An 18,723-nucleotide genomic window follows, 5' to 3' on the forward strand; every position below is an offset into this window, starting at 1 on the left:
CCCCGTTTTACAACCCTGGGCCTAATATCACCATTGATGAGCGGCTGATCCCATTTAGTTGTGAAACATGTTGCTTCACGTGTAAATGTGTTGTGTCTTTCCACTCACTCCACTTGATTATAACTGATTTATTTTTTTTATAACATTTTATTTAAAAAAAACAAAACAAAAACGAGAAGCACATTAATTCATAAATGTGATCTAACAAAGGTAAAGGGAAAAAAATAATCATGTTTGCTGTTCATATGTCTTGTAATTGGGATGAAGTAAACATCTGTTGAGTAATTTAACATAAAATTGTTTGATAGTGTTAATTTGGAAAGCCAAAACTCTAGTGGGTCCACCAGACCCATGAACACTGGCTGAGTAACAAAAATACGAACACCACACAAGGGTTAATTTTTCTTTTGAAAAAAACTGAAAACGGGTCTCACAGACCCGAACACCATACAAGGGTTAAAACAGCCCGTTCTTTCACAATTGTTTGTAAAGGCAGACGGTGTGGCGAGGTGATTAAGATTAGGAGGTGGGGCTCTGGTCCTTCTCATCTAGTGTTTTTACTGGTGTATGGTCGCCACATTGGTTGTATATGTCGGCACAGCCTTGTCAACATTTATACACTGCTGTCTTCTTCTGAATGATACGTGTTGCTACTAAGAAAACCTGCACATCAGCACTGTTGTAGGAGTAGAAGAAGTCGATGGAGGGCACAAATAAAAGCTGATTTTTTTTTTCCCCAAAGATTTCTCTGGAAAATTGAATCTTTTCAAGCTCAGAGGTGGTGCAGCTAAACTGAGAAAGCATGGGTAAACTTATTTCTTCCAGTGTGCACACATGCTCTAGTTTCACAAATGTCAGTTTGTGTAGAAAAAAAATACATGCATGTTTTTATATACATACATATTCAGCCCCTGGTGTCTGGAGACTTTTTTTTTCTGCTCATAAAAAAGTTACAAATCCAAAATCTACATGACTGACAGACACTGAGAGACAGTATTATTAGATTAATGCTGTAACCACCTACCCTGGAAGCTCTTGTTGATGCCTGAAGGGAAAGTGTTTCCCAGCATCACCACAGTGGGGTCAATGATGATTTCTCGGCTCCGGCCCTGCAGTCCTGAAACCTCACGCTGTCCTCCGCCGCCATCCATTCGTAGTGTCATCTCATTGTCATGGCGATCTAGGAAGACCTCGTGCCACTCACCATTGTCGAGTCGATAAGTGGGCAGTGTTAGGTTGTAGTCCCCGTCCCCAAGGTTGTAGAAAACACATAGAAGGCCCTGAAAGATCTGCAATGGGAAAACAGGACGATTAATATAAGCCTTACAAATCCAGCAGGAGACTGAAAAACTAAGGACGCCATTACTGTTTCCACAGGACGTAAGAGAGGAAGTAGCAACCATCTAACAACCAAAGCTTGGTGGAAACTGGTTCACGCAACAAGCCAGTGATCTAAAGCAACACTGTGAAGAAGAGTGGGCCAAAATTCCTTCACAACAATATGAGAGACTGACAAAGCCGCACAAAGAATAACACTTCAAATGATTGCTTTTAAAGGTGGTTCAACAAGTTGGTCAATCATGTGGTGTACGTAGATTTTCACAGGGATGCATATAACTGAAAAGTACTTGAATATTCATGAATTCAGCGTTTAAAGGTACAGTCAATCATTTTTTTGAGATTACTTATTAGAAAAAAAGAATACTTCATTCATAAATCTGCACTAATTGGTGTAAAATCAGCCGATACCTTTGGTTCCTTTGCCACTTCTTTCCCTGACTCAGTTAGTGACCTAGGGGTTCTGCTGGACAGCTCTTTCAAATTTAACAAACAAGTGTCTTCAGTAATCAAATCTAGCTTCTACCAACTTCGCCTTATTGCTAAGGCTAAGCACTATGTCCCTCATAAAGATCTTGAAAAGCTCATTCATGCTTTTGTGACTTCTAGATTGGATTACTGTAACTCCCTCTACTTTGGTCTTCACTCCGCACTCCTTCACAGACTTCAGCTTGTCCAGAATGCTGCGGCTCGCCTCCTGACTGGCACTAGAAAGCATGCCTCTATCACCCCAGTTCTTATTGAGTTGCATTGGTTACCCATAAAATATCGCATTGAATTTGAAATATTGTTGCTCACCTTTAAAATTATAAATAATTTAGCCCCTCGTTATCTTGTCGATCTTCTTAGTCTATATGTCCCTGGGCGAGCCCTCAGGTCTTCAGCCCAATTACTCCTGGCTCAGCCTAGATCTAGACTTAAATCGAGGGGTGACCGTGCTTTTGCCCTGGTTGCACCGAATCTGTGGAACAACCTTCCTATCGCTGCGTCAGACTCCGTTTTATCTTTTAAATCCCGTTTAAAAACTCATTTATTCAACATACCTTTTCCATCTAGTTAGCGCCCCTGTTTTATATTTGGTTCAATTTCTTATCTATGTACTTTATCTTTTAGCTATATCTGTTCTTAGTAACTTTGTTCTTATATTCCCTTTTATTGTTGTATAATTAGTGCCCTTAACCTGATGACATATGTGGTACTTTGTTAATAGTCTTTTATTTATTGTCTTAAATTTCCTGTTTTTATTGTAAAGCACTTTGGTGTACCACTGGTCTTTTAAAGGTGCTATACAAATAAAGTTGTATTGTATTGTAAAATTACACTAATTCCAATAAATATACACAGGAGCAGGCTCTGGTTTGTGGAAGCCAGCATGCTGATTTGCCATCTTGAAAAAAAATATATGATGAGATGAGTTCCTTTCACCAAAGAAGCAAACACGTGAAGGAAAGACACAGCGCCACCAGCATGTGGCTAAAATGTTATCCTCTTCCTGCTCAGCTCGAGCCTCATCTTCTGATCTGAACTGTTTCCACAAAAGTGTAGCTGCCAGTTGATTCGCAACTATGAGAAAGATAGAACATGTCAACATTTACCCCGAGAATTCAGAACTGATCACTATTAACTGTTTCATCGATTACTGGAATTCGTCCAGGCTCTGAAGCAGCAAGTCACACCCAGACAATCACACTACCATCACCATGTTCTTTTTATCAAATGAGGTTAGTTTTATGTAACTGTCAGAAAAGTTCAAATTCGTCTCATCTGTCCACAGAATCAGTCTTGAGGATTATAAAGATGATTTCTGGCAAATGAAACAAGTCCTTCTTTTCAGTCAGCAGCAGTTTTTGCCTTGGAACTCTCTGATTTTTAAGCAAACAGCATTATATTTTGTACTACATATTCATTTTGGGTTTTCTTGTTCTTCTCAAAGGTAAGTTTTTAGTGCATTAAAATCAGACTAACATGACGGATTTCTACTTTGATTGCATAGGAGTACTGTCGGAGTAGGAAATGGATAGTAGCCAATGGTTTGTAAATAACTGGACATGAATAACTTGAGCTTCATACATAACATTATACTGCAGTATGTTTCTAACTAATTCTCATGACACTTTGTTTAAGGACACGACATATATTGAGGTGAGCTTGAAAGGAACGCAGATGTGAAGTGCAAATGTGACATGAAATGTGGATGTAAACTATAATTTCATATTTAGAATCCCTATATAAGAGCATATTGTCCTAAATGTTGCCAATAAAACAGACGATGTAGCATTTTAAGTACAATTTTGGATAAAAAACATTGTATCAACGTTTGGACTTATTTGACCTTAAAGAAGATGTCAGAGATCAAAGTAATGTGATATTTAGAATCCCCATATATCATTCCCTGCTTATATGCTGTCAATACAAACAATCACAGTAAGAAACAGAACTTAAATAAATAGATCTGTCTACCATTATTATCACTTTGGCCTTGAAGGAGAGGTCAGAGGTCATACTCTGGCCTTTTTACACTTTTTGTCAATTTTTGAGCAAGAAAAATCGGTGGATATTAGCAAAAGTTTAATGGATTGTTACCATGACCACTCTGCACCTCAATCAAAGCTTTTTGAGCGATCACGTTTACAGATAGAATGGCGCACGCACACACACGCTATCAAAAACAAAACCTGCTTGGGGGAGGTAATTAATGTGAAAACACTAAGTATATCTCTCCTTACAGAGACCTGCTCTCAAGGGATTATCAGTCAACCTCCCTGCGAAACGATTCCTCTGAAAACAGTTTTCTTGCAAAGCAAAGCTGACGTTTGTCTATCTTCGAGCACCTTTCAAGTGTACTTTTCAGTGCTTAGTGGGCATAAACTAAATGACATAGAGCCTCTTTGTTTTGGGGCATTGGCAGAAGTCTGAGCAGCATGGATTTCAAAATCCCAGTAAACAAATTGAAACTGAGGCCAAGAAACCAAAATTTAATGGCTTTTTTCCTCATGGGAGGTCATGAAATTCAGCCTGGTTTTTGTGTACTCTTGCAGACAAAGAAACAAAGAGATCTTTCCTTGGCAGAGGAACTCTCTTAATGGCAGGATGCCATTAGAGGGAAAATATGTTGCGCTGACCTGAGTTCAAATTTCAGGTTTTAAAGCTAATGGATCAAAAGAAAGAAAAGATTCCACAAGGATGTTAAAAGATTGGATCAATAGGACAATTTGGCCAGTAGGCCAATAAGCCAGATCGATTCCATGGGGGTTAGACGTGGGGAAAATAAATAATTCCCAAAACCGAAATTTCCCAACACAGTTTAATGACTGTATGACCAGAACGTGCATTCAGGTAAACCTTTCTCATATCAAGCAATCGGATTCTACCACAAGAACGCCTACGGCCAGTTTTACTCCCTAAGCAGTGACAACATGTGTCTTACCATTTAATTACAAACACCCTGGGAAAAAGGTAATTGTCATTTCTGCTTTTGCTCTGGGCCTAGAATAAATATTAAATGAGAGAACATTGAAAGCTGGCATTTAAACTTGCAATTTGTTGATTTGTAGCACTGACACACACAGACACGCAGACACACACACACACACACACACACACACACACAGGCGTGGTTGTCCAGTACAATCTTGTGAGGAATGGGAGAGACAAAAGGAGAAAGCGACTTCGTGGATGAGAGGAGAATAAGGGAGAACACCAGCACTTTCCCCCGTGTTTACACAACAAGCTGTTCTCTTCAAGGCTCAGATCTCGAGATGAAGATTTTGGCTCGGCTGTGATGCTCACCACATGTCTATCACAGAGCAATATTCATTTGAACAAAAAAAAAAATCCGTCCAGGAAGCTGTGTGTCTGCATGTGTGTGTGTATGAAACTCAGCTAGAAGGAGAAGAAAACCAGGATAGAACATGTCCATATGCAGTGTTAAGAGGGATTGGGCGGTGGGTGGGTCGTCCTCATTTCAATTTCAAACTGTTTCCTCCAAGTGTCCCACTGAGCATAATTTTCTCCCCTCCATCTTTGTCTGCCACTGCTGCCACATAAACAGAGGACTGAGATGAAAAGGGCAGAGGAACTGAGACAAAGAAAGTGAGATGTGAAGGAGAAGTGGGTGGCTACCATTAACTCTCTCACTCATTCTCGACAAATAAAGATTTAACAAGTGTTTTTGGGGAGGAAAACTTTGTCAAAAAGAAAACAGCCATCGCTTGCCAGCACCCTCTGTAGCTGTCTACTGATCTCGCAGTCTTCTTTCTTTTTCCTCCTTTTCCCTTTGTCACGTCAGTCCTTCCTCCTCTGCCCATCTTTGGATTTTCCATCAATCCCACGGTCGTTTCTTCAGTTGGATAAAGTGTTGGATGGCTCCAAGGTTGTTTAGTTGGAGGACCGTGGCTCATTTCAAGGCTCTGTGATGAAGTATTAATTATATTCAGAATCCACTGGGGCAGAGCTTTCTAACCAGACACACTCACTGCCACCTGATTTTACCCCCAATTAAAGCTGAACGGAGTGGTGCAATTTGGCTCCTGCTCCGCTCCCTGGGTGGTATGTGACTGAGTGCATTTGATAGTGTGTCTTTGTGTTTTTGCACTAGGTGTGTGTGAAGGTGTGCAACTCCATTTTTCAGTAAACAGTCCCACTGCAGGGACCCTTCCATTCCCCACAGATGCTTCCAGCGACAGACTGCTCTCAGCGCCGCAGCCTTTAGTATTGCAGACATGTGCAGATGATGCATTAATCTCCCCAGTTCTCATGATTAAATAATGGTGTGTGAAGGTAGATTGTGTGCATATATGACTAGTGAAGGCATTTTTTCTTCAACTTTATTTATACTAGGGAATAGAAGGAAATTTGATGCTCAATACCAGCTTCCACTTTGCATTCGTACAATTGTTATTGCCCTTCTGCACCCATATCTGCTTGTCTGCAGAGACCTAATCTGCAGTCAGATGCTTTCGGGACTACACATCAACTTTGCCATTAAAAATAAAAACTGTTGAGCAAATGGCATCGTTTTGCATTTTTACCAGCTTAAAGGCAGATCACTTTAATTTATGTTTAATACTCTCCACGAACACCACAAGCTCCAGTTTGGTGTCAATTTTAGGAAAAAATCTACATGATCTTCACTAAACGAGGTCATTTTAAACAGAAGTGCATATTCTATTCTTTATAACGTGATCAATCACAAATTCTTCATATGTGAAAGAGACTGGCTGTGCAACTGATGAGTTTAGTTCAGGATGTCATTCTGTCTGTCATCCTGCGGTCAAGGTAATCTGCCTTGTAAAAATAAATGAGCCAAACAGCGTGAACTTAATGAAGCATTAAAACTGCAAAGCATCTTCTTGCCCAGCAAGATTTTAATGTCTTATTTAATCAGTCATCAAGCCATCAAGCAGTAAGGAATAGCCTGTCATTTAGAAATAAACTGCAAGTTGATGCAAATTTGATACTATGCAGCATGGACTGTGGAGAAAAAGCAGCTTTTGGTTTTTACAACAAGGACATGACCTTTGATTGTCATTTATGAGCTCCTTCTTTCCTTAATCTGAAAGGAACTGCTAGGGATGTCATACAAACATCAATGATCTCATGCTGGTTCTGTCTTCCCATGTCGTAATACCTGCCCTTTACCCCTTTTGGTTCTGCTACCACCCCACTTGAGAGCTCAATATGTTAATAATAGACCCGTCAATGAGACGGGCTGATCCTATAAAGTTTCGTGCAGCAACTCAGTGCGTGAATATAAACAGAGACAAAGCAGGATGATTGGATGACAGAGTGACTGCTCGAGTGGTGCAGCTTTCTGCAGCCACACTACTGACATGGTAACCGAGCTTTGTGGTAAAATACAAAGTCTGATGAATATCTATGAAAACTTTTTTATTAAGAGCAACTATATGTGTAATTATATGATGAATAACAGTGGCTGAGCCACTTATTGTGATGGTACGCTAATCAGTCATGTTGAGCTGCTAATGCCTGGTTCAAACATCTTATGGAGCACTTATACTAAGCCAGAGTGCATTTGAAATCCAATGTCCAGCTTGCTGTGCGACGTGGGTGGGCCCACCTGAAAAAGCAGGCGTGCATGGTTCACTGGACTACGCTTATAGTGTGATTGCAACTCGAGCTCCAACACGGCCCTCCAATACTTTCTCAATAACAATTACTTATGTTAAAAAATAAATTGCGAGAGGCTAAGGTGTCAGCACTTTTCCCCAAGCTGTTACTCAGGAAGCACATACACATTTTTTTCCTCATTCCTGGGTAATAAAAGTTTTTGCCTTATTGCCTCAAAGGTCTTTTTAAAGTTTGTTTTTATAACCTGTGATTAATTTGTAATCACGTTTGCAAATGTCATCGTGCTGGTCACAAAAGCAAAGTTTGAAAAGAATAATAAATATTTCATCTACCTTTGAGACATTAATAGTCAGGAAAGAAAATGTGCAGGATAAAATCTGCACTGTACTAGAGAATCCAATAATAACATCTTTAATTATGTCCATGGTTAGGTATAATTAAATTTAAGCATATCTAACAAAGCTGGCAAAAAGTGAAAATTAAAGCGGTGAAAGGGTAAAATCTACATCAGTCTTTTAGTTTTAAATTGCAAAAAAAGAGCTAAAAATAAATAAGTTCAAAGTTTTCAGACTATTTCTTTACCGTAGTAATTGTGATATAAACCCACTTTGTGATATACAGCAAAAGATTGCTATGCGTAATGTAGTACGACCGAGTGAAATTCAGCTCCTGTCTACTTCATTTTATCTCAGTAGTCAATAGAAGATTAGTGCCATAGAATCGGTGTGTTCGTGTGCATTCACTCACTGTGACAGAAAGCAAAGATCCCAGTGAGCCAAAATATGGGTCATTCTCACTGCGAGGTAATGAGACTGAAGAGAGGAGCAACGCTCCCTTTACGATGAATATTAATTCTGAAGACACGAACACAAACACTGAGCGCAGGAATTTACTGGTTGGTTAAGTCGAGGCCGATGGTCCAAAAATCATGCTGGAGCTCGTGAGCTAATTCAAAAATAATTACTTAGTGTAATGGTTCGTACTTTTCTTTTTATATGAAAGATTCGAAATGACTAAATTTGCCACGGAATAATTTAATATAATGTTTTTATATAAAATCCACAAGATAATTCTTGTGGGTTTTTGTTTAATTGCAGTATAAATTAGTACTTAAGTAACAGTGTGGTCATAATCAATATCAGCAAATAAGCTAATATCTTGACTACGTCTATGTGAAATATCTGCATGTATCAAAGTTAGTTCCAATTCTTAAAATTCTTGGGCTGCAAACTATTATACCTACTATTTGTATATTTAAATAACATACATCTATATATTTGATATAAAGCTGTCTCTGTGACCATGGTCAGCGCTGACTGAAGCTTCTACAGGGAGTGCAGAATTATTAGGCAAATGAGTATTTTGTCCACATCATCCTCTTCATGCATGTTGTCTTACTCCAACTTTATAGGCTCGAAAGCCTACTACCAATTAAGCATATTAGGTGATGTGCATCTCTGTAATGAGAAGGGGTGTGGTCTAATGACATCAACACCCTATATCAGGTGTGCATAATTATTAGGCAACGTCCTTTCCTTTGGCAAAATGGGTCAAAAGAAGGACTTGACAGGCTCAGAAAAGTCAAAAATAGTGAGATATCTTGCAGAGGGATGCAGCAGTCTCAAAATTGCAAAGCTTCTGAAGCGTGATCATCGAACAATCAAGCGTTTCATTCAAAATAGTTAACAGGGTCGCAAGAAGCGTGTGGAAAAACCAAGGCGCCAAATAACTGCCCATGAACTGAGAAAAGTCAAGCGTGCAGCTGCCAAGATGCCACTTGCCACCAGTTTGGCCATATTTCAGAGCTGCAACATCACTGGAGTGCCCAAAAGCACAAGGTGTGCAATACTCAGAGACATGGCCAAGGTAAGAAAGGCTGAAAGACGACCACCACTGAACAAGACACACAAGCTGAAACGTCAAGACTGGGCCAAGAAATATCTCAAGACTGATTATTCTAAGGTTTTATGGACTGATGAAATGAGAGTGAGTCTTGATGGGCCAGATGGATGGGCCCGTGGCTGGATTGGTAAAGGGCAGAGAGCTCCAGTCCCACTCAGACGCCAGCAAGGTGGAGGTGGAGTACTGGTTTGGGCTGGTGTCATCAAAGATGAGCTTGTGGGGCCTTTTCGGGTTGAGGATGGAGTCAAGCTCAACTCCCAGTCCTACTGCCAGTTTCTGGAAGACACCTTCTTCAAGCAGTGGTACAGGAAGAAGTCTGCATCCTTCAAGAAAAACATGATTTTCATGCAGGACAATGCTCCATCACACGCGTCCAAGTACTCCACAGCGTGGCTGCAAGAAAGGGTATAAAAGAAGAAAAACTAATGACATGGCCTCCTTGTTCACCTGATCTGAACCCCATTGAGAACCTGTGGTCCATCATCAAATGTGAGATTTACAAGGAGGGAAAACAGTACACCTCTCTGAACAGTGTCTGGGAGGCTGTGGTTGCTGCTGCACGCAATGTTGATGGTGAACAGATCAAAACACTGACAGAATCCATGGATGGCAGGCTTTTGAGCGTCCTTGCAAAGAAAGGTGGCTATATTGGTCGCTGATTGGTTTTTGTTTTGTTTTTGAATGTCAGAAATGTCTATTTGTGAATGTGGAGATGTTATATTGGTTTCACTGGTAAAAATAAATAATTGAAATGGGTATATATTTGTTTTTTGTTAAGTTGCCTAATAATTCTGCACAGTAATAGTCACCTGCACACACAGATATCCCCCTAAAATAGCTCAAACTACAAACAAACTAAAAACTACTTCCAAAAACATTCAGCTTTGATATTAATGAGTTTTTTGGGTTCATTGAGAACATGGTTGTTGTTCAATAATAAAATTATTCCTCAAAAATACAACTTGCCTAATAATTCTGCACTCCCTGTACATGAAAAGAAAAGAGTAAAGCTTTTTCACGGTGACTCTTCCTTTTGGATTCTAACGTCTGATGTTGTTTGAGTAATAAGAGATGCTTGGCTGTCTTCTAGGTTTGAATTTCAACATTATGAACATCACGAATGGATCCCAAATGCAACAGTTAAGTAGAGAACAGAGAGGCTGTGGCTATCCTTTCCTAAAAATCCTCCTTCACTCAGGGCAGGGCTGCAAACTACCTCAGATACTTCTGATGTTCCCTGTTGCTCTATTCACCATGAGAAATTCAAAACAAGTAAGTGAAGCTTTGCTCTAAAATAACTTATGTGTGTTAATATTTGCAAGATGATTTCCTCACACACAAACTTAGTCACTGAATACTTTTTATTACACCCTTTTTATTTTATGTGCGCTTTTTTTAAAGGAATATTATACATTTTCATTGCAATGTAGATTATATTAAATAATATTTATCTGTGAAGCAGATACCTTCTCTGGATGACATTTCCTTGGCCTATAGTAGCACTAAAGGAAGGTTGCAGTCATTTGTGATCAGGATGTGGCCTTCAACATGCACGTTAAACAAATACGCAGCACTGCTTTCTTTAATCTGGACAGTATCACTAAAAGTAGTGAAAAGAACGATGCTGAAAAGTGAATTCATGCATGTATTACTCCTAGGCTGAACTATATTATAAATTATAATTCAGTATTATCAGTTTGTTTTCAGATCTCTCTATAAAGCCTTCAGGTAGCAAAACGCTGCAGCAAGAGTACCGAAGAGAGTAACATCATTATCTTCCCTTTATTGGCTCCCTGTTGAATCCAGAATTGAACTTAAAATCTTTCAACTCACATACAAAGTCTCCAATAATTTGGCCACATCATATTTTGAAGACCTCATAGTATCACTTCATCCTAACAGAGCACTTCACTCTCAGACTGCAGGCTCACTTGTGGTTCCTAGAGCTGCTAATAGTTCTCAACTTGGATTGGAGGGGTCGACACTCTCCCTACTTTTAACATTAGGCTTAAAACTTTCCATTTTGACAATCTGATAGGGTTCGATCAGGTGACCCTGAACCATCCTCATCACACTACAGTCACACTGGGGCAAACACTGGTTGGAGACTGTGGTATGACCAAAATTATTATTGACAGTGTCCAATGGATGAGCAACCTCGTTGCCTTTGAAATCATTGCTTAGAACAGTGTTTCCCAAGAAATGAGCAGGTCTGCCGTGGAAGATTATCTGGTTCCACCTGATTAGTACTCTAAGCGATCGGCGTGAGTAACGGGGAGAACAATTACATTCTCTTCCTCCAGAGGGCAGTACAACTACCTGCTCTAATTAAATGTGTTGCCAACTGCAGGTAAAACAGAAGAAGACAGAGAGGAAATTACATAATAGTCATGCTGTGAGGCGACACAGCGCGTAATAGCAATAGATAAATATGTGAAAAGGAAAAGTAGTCAGTCTGACCTGGTCCCGGAGAAAATTCCTAGCATGAGTAGTGGTCAGAAGAAGGCAACAAAGGTATACTGGGGACAAACCGAGCCAATTCTGCTGTGCCTGGTCTATGGGGAAAAATGATCATGCTTTTTGTGACATTTTTGTTTGGTGCTGTGCCACGTGATTTTTCTAATGTGAAATATGTGCCATGGCTCCAAAAGGTTGAGAAACAATGGCTTAAAAGACGGGGGCCAGTCCCGTGACCACCTGCAACCAGCTCTAGTCTTCAAAATGACTTTGGTGCATCAAAATGGCAAAAAATCAGCAATAATTGAGTCATACTGCCAATTACATGCAACGTGTTTGTGATAATGCAGCGTTTAACCGTGTAAACTCGTCAAAAAGCTGCAAATCTGTTGCCATCTATGAAAAGAAACTCCTGAAGGAAGTTGCTGCAGAACGTCAAAATTACATAGACAGCTTTTATACAGCAATATAACCAGAACAGAACCAGTTGGAAACCAAAAGAGCTGATCCCCTTTCCACCTATCGCGATTATCGAGACACATTGCAGATGAGTTGTGCTCATTGGTGCAGTGTTGGAAACCTGTCTATGTTTATAAATTAAACATGAATTAATAGCACACCTTCATTAGTTTGCCTGAGAGTGATTACAGGCAGTCCAAGTCAGACCAAGCTTGTTTGGAGGCAGATTCCCCTCCACCACCAGGTGACCTATGCAACTGTCCTCCGGTTGAAAGCGGTCACACGGAAGTTGACGCTACTGCACACACAACACCAGGGCATCCAGTTTGTACCGCAGATGGCTGTCACTCCACGAGCCTGGTTCTGTCAGAGGCACTATCTTTCTGATAAAACAGAGCTGTTGTTTCTTCCCACTGTCACCAAGTGCTTGCTCATCTGATTTCTGGGGTTTTCTCTTTAATATTGTAAGGCCCTTACCTCACAGTATGAAGTGCCTTGAGGCTACTGTTGTAAATTCAATTGAATTTCATGCACGTAAAATTGTTACAGCACAAAAAACAGTGGCTCAAAAAACAGGAACTTTATCAGTAATCAGAGAGACTAAAGTCATTTAAAGAAGAGAGCCTAATATGCTTTGTAATATCTTTTACTAAGCATACTGTTGGATGTGAAGCCATACACAAACAGAAGGGGCTCCTCACAATGTAACAGTGTATCCAACCAAGAGTAACACATACTAATTTCTTCCTCTGATTAAAAGCAATCAAAACTATTACAGTGAAAAATATAATCTTAGCAGGCAGTAAACGGTTATGTTTCCACCAAGAACTCAGCAGGGTTTCCAATGTTTCACTGCTCTGCACTCAGGAATAAATGCACTATTTATGATAGATAAACGATGTGCACTCGCTCCCCATGTGGCTGTGCTGATGGAGCAATGTGATATTTAGGAGGGAGTGTGGGAATGGATGAACAGAAAGGATAGACAGATGGAGATCAGAGGAGATTTAAACGGCTGCCATGTTATGGATAATCATCATCATTTAAGACACAGATGTTTGATCAATACGTGTGGTTTGAGTGTGGGGCAAAAGACAGGGAAAGGCACGAGTAAAGAACTGGGAAGGTGCGCGGTGAGCATCTATACTCGTTTGTAAAACATGGTGGAAAATGCATACAGAGAAATCAGATGTTGATCCACCATGTACAGTAATAACATCTGGAAAGCATCTGATTGGAAACAGCGTTATTTTCTTGCATGACAATGATGCCAAACACACAACAGAACGCTATCAGTCCTGGACTGGCCTCCCCAGAGCCTGCAGCTCAACATTACTGAAGCAGTGTGTGATCACCCAAAGAAGCCTTTTGAAGGCTGGAGAACGATTCCTAAAGTCTATTTAACACAGACTAAATAACGCTTGTGTAAGAGAATTCAGGCTGTTTCTGTCTGGCTTTACTTTATATGCTGTATTTCTGTGTATGTTTCCAAGTGTTTTAATCAGATGCTGCACTTCTTTCCCATTTTCCTAACAAATAATAATAATTATTCACATTATTCAATAATAATAATAATTTGCAGTTGTTTACACACAAACCAATTATTCTAAACAAGTGTCAGAAGTCAGACGTCCTCTGTATATACTGGTAAGCCGCTACAGGCCCGGCCAAGGTTTAATATGTTCCATCGATGATTAAGATTAGTGTAGTGCAATGATGTGACTGTTTTCATTTTATAAACTGATGGATGGAAAACATTAATTAAAAAGAAGACATGCAACAACACAAAACAACAACAACAAGTGAACATCTGGATATTAACAGCTGGAAAAAAAACTGTTGAGAAACCAAAAACACTAAAGTAAAGACATGCATCTGTTTCTGGTTGTTTCGAATGTCTTTTATCTGCCCTGAAAGGAAATGTTGTTTGGAAACAGGAGATGTACACCTGTGATGATTTCCCTCTCACTGCCTTAGGTGGGGGCCCCAAGAAGTCAAAGGTAAAAAACAAAAAGTTGTTTACTTTGTTTACTCCTGTCACATCTGTGTGGTTGGCCAAAGCGTCTCACTGAAAGCTGTGTGCCTCCTTTAATTTATTCATTCACTTTTTGTTGACTTGTCTGGCTCATTAGGTCTTGAATTCACATAAGTGACCATGACAAATGAGCATAAATGTCTATTTACTTTTAAATATTTAATCAGTCTGATCCTACGTGAGTTGTCCCTACAATGTACAAATTCAGGTGATAGCTTTGTATAAAATGCAAATAGATTCATTGTCCTACCAAACTTCACTGGGAATCTAAGGAGCTTGGAGAGAAAAGCGTCTGGACTTCTTTAAGTTTCTTGAAGATGTTTCCCCTCTCATCCGAGAAGCTTCTTCAGTTCTAAGATCAACTGGTGGAGAGTCCCAGATTTTAAGCCCTATGGGAGGGTCCCCAAGAGTGTCATGGACCCCCTATTGATCCTCTACCTAATCACATGTGAAAACGGGTGTGGGTCACAATCAGCCGCGGTTTCGGGTGAACCAACTGTGAAACCTACCCCCCTATCATGTGATTTACTGAGGTCAAATGGCCCAGGATGTGAGTGAGCGTTAAGGCGTCTGGGAAGGAAACTGGATTGTAAGCCGCCGCCTCTGTTCAAAGATGGTTGTTCACAGTGGACATAGACGCTTCTTTCACTCTTCTTTCAAACCATCTGTCTTCTCTATCCAAAATGTGAACGTTGGAATCCTCGAAGGAGTAGTGCTGGGACTGTACTTCAGTGTACTGAAGAAGCTTCTCGGATGAGAGGTCTTCAAGCAACTTAAAGAAGTCCAGATGCTTTTCTTTCCAAGCTCCTTAGACTTCAGTGTACTTCCCAGTGTACTTCAGACCCAGCCATACACTCAGACAAAAACCAGTTCATCCAAAAGACAAAAAAAAAGCAAACTTAATGTATGCTGTACAGTGTCTACATTGGAGAGACCAAAGAGCCACTTCATGAACGCATGGCACAACATACAAGAGCCACCTCAACTGGACAAGACTCGGATGTTGCATCTTAAGGATAAAGGTCACTCCTTTGAGGATGCCAACGTTCACATTTTGGACAGAGAAGACAGATGGTCATGACTCTCCACCATTTGCTCTTAGAACTGAAGAAACTTCTTGGACGAGAGATGAAACATCTTCAAGAAAGTCCAGACGCTTTTCTTTCCAAGCTCTTTAGACTACGATGAATTCACACATGGCTACAGAAACAAATTATGTTAACTGTTACTTTTGTTGCTTTTACCTCTTTTCAAAAAGTGTCTGTTGCATAGGTATCATTATAGCAAGAGAAAGTGCATGTCATAAGAGCAGTGGGTGGATAAATAAAATGCTTGCAGTTGCTACAGGATAAAGAGTAGAGCAGAATCTGAAACTGTTCATGAAGCGAGAAGGTAAAATAAAATTGCTTTCCACACAACAAAGCCAAACCCAAACTCACAACCTGCTATGAAAAATTCTGAAAGTGAGGAAAAGTGATGACTCCATCTTCCTGCACTCACCTCCAGACGTAAGTATTCACTTTGCTCCTTTGAGATCAGACTGAAAAGGACACTGCTGTGTTTACGGGTTCGAACCAGGACTTGGATCCATGTCCTCCGGGCAGGCAGCGGGGACGCCAACTGGTAACGCACGTGACTGTGGCCATCAAAGGAGTACTCTGGGACCTCTGGTGTTGGTGGATACAAACACATAACCACACACAGAGGTCAGCCACATAGTGCTACGTTTAAACAGGATTTCAAGTGCAAAACATAATTCTTAGACAGTCTGGATGCTGCTTTCCTCCACAGAGAAGACACCACAAGTCACTTCAGCTAAATCAGTTTTAAAAAGTCCGGTGCTGGGGACAGAAAGACTATGTTAAATGCACAAGATAGAATATGCATGTTTGGTTTAGCTTGGGTTCTTCTGTCTAAGAGTTTGAAGTTTTCACAGAAGTGTTTTTTGTGCATGCCTCTCAGAATAAACCAAGCACACCTAAAACTCTCAAAGCCATTCTTCCATCTCACGGCGTACGCAAGTGAAATTTTCTTCTATCGCTTTCACACCTCTTCCTTTTCTTTGTCTCCTTCCCTTGTAACTTTGACAAAGTCGAGTGGTTCATGAGAGCTCACTTGAAGGCAATGTCAAATCAATTTTTTTTTGGGGGGGGGGGGGGGGGGTGCTTCTAGGCATGGAATATGCAGCTGATCAGCCATGTCCTCTTGAAGCTCCCAAAACTCCATCTCAAATTTTACTTTGCCTCTCACGGCCACAGGCTGTTTATATAAAAACATAACAACACCATCAATTTTACACCAACAGTCTCACGTTATTCAACGATGGCTTGTCAAATACACAAAATACTTTGAAGTAGAAGTGGGGGTATTTGTTTTCCTTTCCTCTTCTTTTTTATTTTCCATGTAGACTCCAACAGAGTAAAGGGCAAATATTTAAATTAAAGAGTGAAAGAATAAATAGTGAATTTTGCAAGTTTTTGTTTTACAAGATGAGAGTGACTCACTATCATTTGTTCAGTTCAGTTAATACTGCATCGCATTGCAGTTTTATTCCAAAAAAAAGAGACTTCCTTGTAATTTTCTTACTTTGCAAAGCAATCCACCGGGGTAAATTGGAACTGGGCTGCATGTTAAACACAGATGGTTTAATCTGTTAACGACCGGAGCGCTATTTGTCATATAAGACATAACAGAAGAAAAGAACCATTTGTACAGACTGCACACCAAATCTTGACCTGTTACGATTTCAGATTCTACATTCGAGTCGTGTCTGAGTCTCACTGTGAAATAGGAGGCAGAAACCAAACAAGACCGTAAAGCCTGGACTAGTGTGCTGCGATCAGCAGAAAGCATGACTGAAGGTGTCCTCCTCAACTCCAAGGATGTGTGCGAGAGGCCACGTAGGACCAGAGCCATTAAAGAGCCAATCTCAGTCCAATAAAAGTCTGCAATAAGCCAATTGTCTCCACAACCACACGACCAGCACAGAGAGGCTCAGAAGAAGCCATCTTCTTTAGGCCAAGGGGCAGGGTAGGTTGCTTGGTGAGTAAAACAAAAATTACACTGCAGTGTACTTCTGAGATTGGAAACTGATGGAGTGCCGTTAGTGTCTTCTTGAGTCATCCTTGCCTGCATTTATATATCTGCGATACACTTGGAGCATTGTCATGGCTAGTTGGCGATGTCCCGGGTATCGCTTCACAAAGCTACTTACACCCCATTATTCAATTTGTTTATTTTAAACCCTAAAAGTCAAGGCAGCGCATCCTAATTTTTATGGAAGAATTCATAGACGCTGCCAATGAGTGACAGCAGTGAGGTCTGGTAGTCTCAGGATCTCGTCTCTACTTTTTGCAGATGGTGTGACCCTGCTGGGTTTATTCAGTAGTGACCTCCAGCTCAGCCTGGGACAATTTGCTGTGCCGAGTGTAGTCGGACTAAGAATCGGGAACTACAAGTTTGAGGCTGTGGTTCTCAGACAGAAAAGGGTTAACTGCCTACTTCAGGTTAAGGATTAGTTGACACATTAAGTGGAGGAGTTCAAGTATATCAGGGTCTTGCTCACAAGTGAGAGTGGAGTAAAGCAGAGCAGGAGATTAACAGATGCTTTGACAAGCTGTTCATTACGGTGAAGAGAAAGCTGAGTGTGAAGCTAAAGCTGTCGATTTACTTGTTGACTTTCTGACCCTCACCTAAAGCCACAGGCTGCTGGGAGTGACTGAAAGAATAAGAACAACATACAAGAGAGCAGGCAGACCTCATTCTGATAGGTGTCTGGGTTGAACCGTAAAGTTAGGGTCAAGAGCTCAGTCATTCAGGAGGTGATATAGGGATCTCCCCAGGATGCCTCCTGGATTACAGATGTGTTTCGGGCATGTCTAACTTAAAGGGGCCCGCAGGACATGTTGGAGAGAGATTATGTTTCTCAGCTGGTCTTATGTCCCTCTTAAATAGAGTTGTTCCTTCCCACTGTCTCAAGTGCTTGATAAAAGGGGGTCACTTGATAGTTGGAGTCTCTCTCTGCTATTTTAGGCTCTTTACCTTACAATATAAAGTATCTTCAGGAGACTGTTGTGATTTGGTGCTGTGCAAATAAAACTGAAATGAACTGAATGCCACTAAAACTATTTTAAAACATTAACTTCTGGCATTTCCAGGTGAATAAAGTTGGGTTATTTTCCACAGTTGCGCTTTCACACATGCAACACGCAGCAGGAAATAGTCCGCTTTCACATGTGTTCAGACATCTAGAAATGTGATGTGTCGTGGCGCTGCCAGGATGCAGCATGTGGTAGGTGCCACACATCATACCCACTTGTTAGTGTTAATTGCACAGCACACACACAGGCACAAACTTACATTAACACAAACCTTGTATACGGGAGTTGGCAGGTTAAAGAAAACGTCTAGCCTGGATGTATTTGTTCACATATCCAGCTCCC

At 40.5% G+C, this 18,723-nt stretch overlaps 1 protein-coding gene across 1 annotated transcript in view; it reads right to left on the reverse strand.

The window, feature by feature from the left end:
• The window catches only part of LOC146718174 (neural-cadherin), a 333,699-nt gene that overhangs the window by 48,332 nt on the left and 266,644 nt on the right, over positions 1–18,723 (reverse strand). The window contains exons 32-33 of the mRNA XM_085431334.1: positions 15,782–15,948; positions 1,025–1,289 (exon numbers count right to left, since the gene is read on the reverse strand). Coding sequence (XP_085287460.1) covers positions 1,025–1,289; positions 15,782–15,948 — 432 coding nt within the window. The remainder of the gene's footprint in view (positions 1–1,024; positions 1,290–15,781; positions 15,949–18,723) is intronic.

Source organism: Copadichromis virginalis, linkage group LG1 (assembly GCF_057382275.1).
Source record: "Copadichromis virginalis isolate Kocher_CV1m ecotype Utaka linkage group LG1, C_Virginalis_male_GT1.1, whole genome shotgun sequence".
Classification (NCBI taxonomy): Eukaryota; Metazoa; Chordata; class Actinopteri; order Cichliformes; family Cichlidae; genus Copadichromis; species Copadichromis virginalis.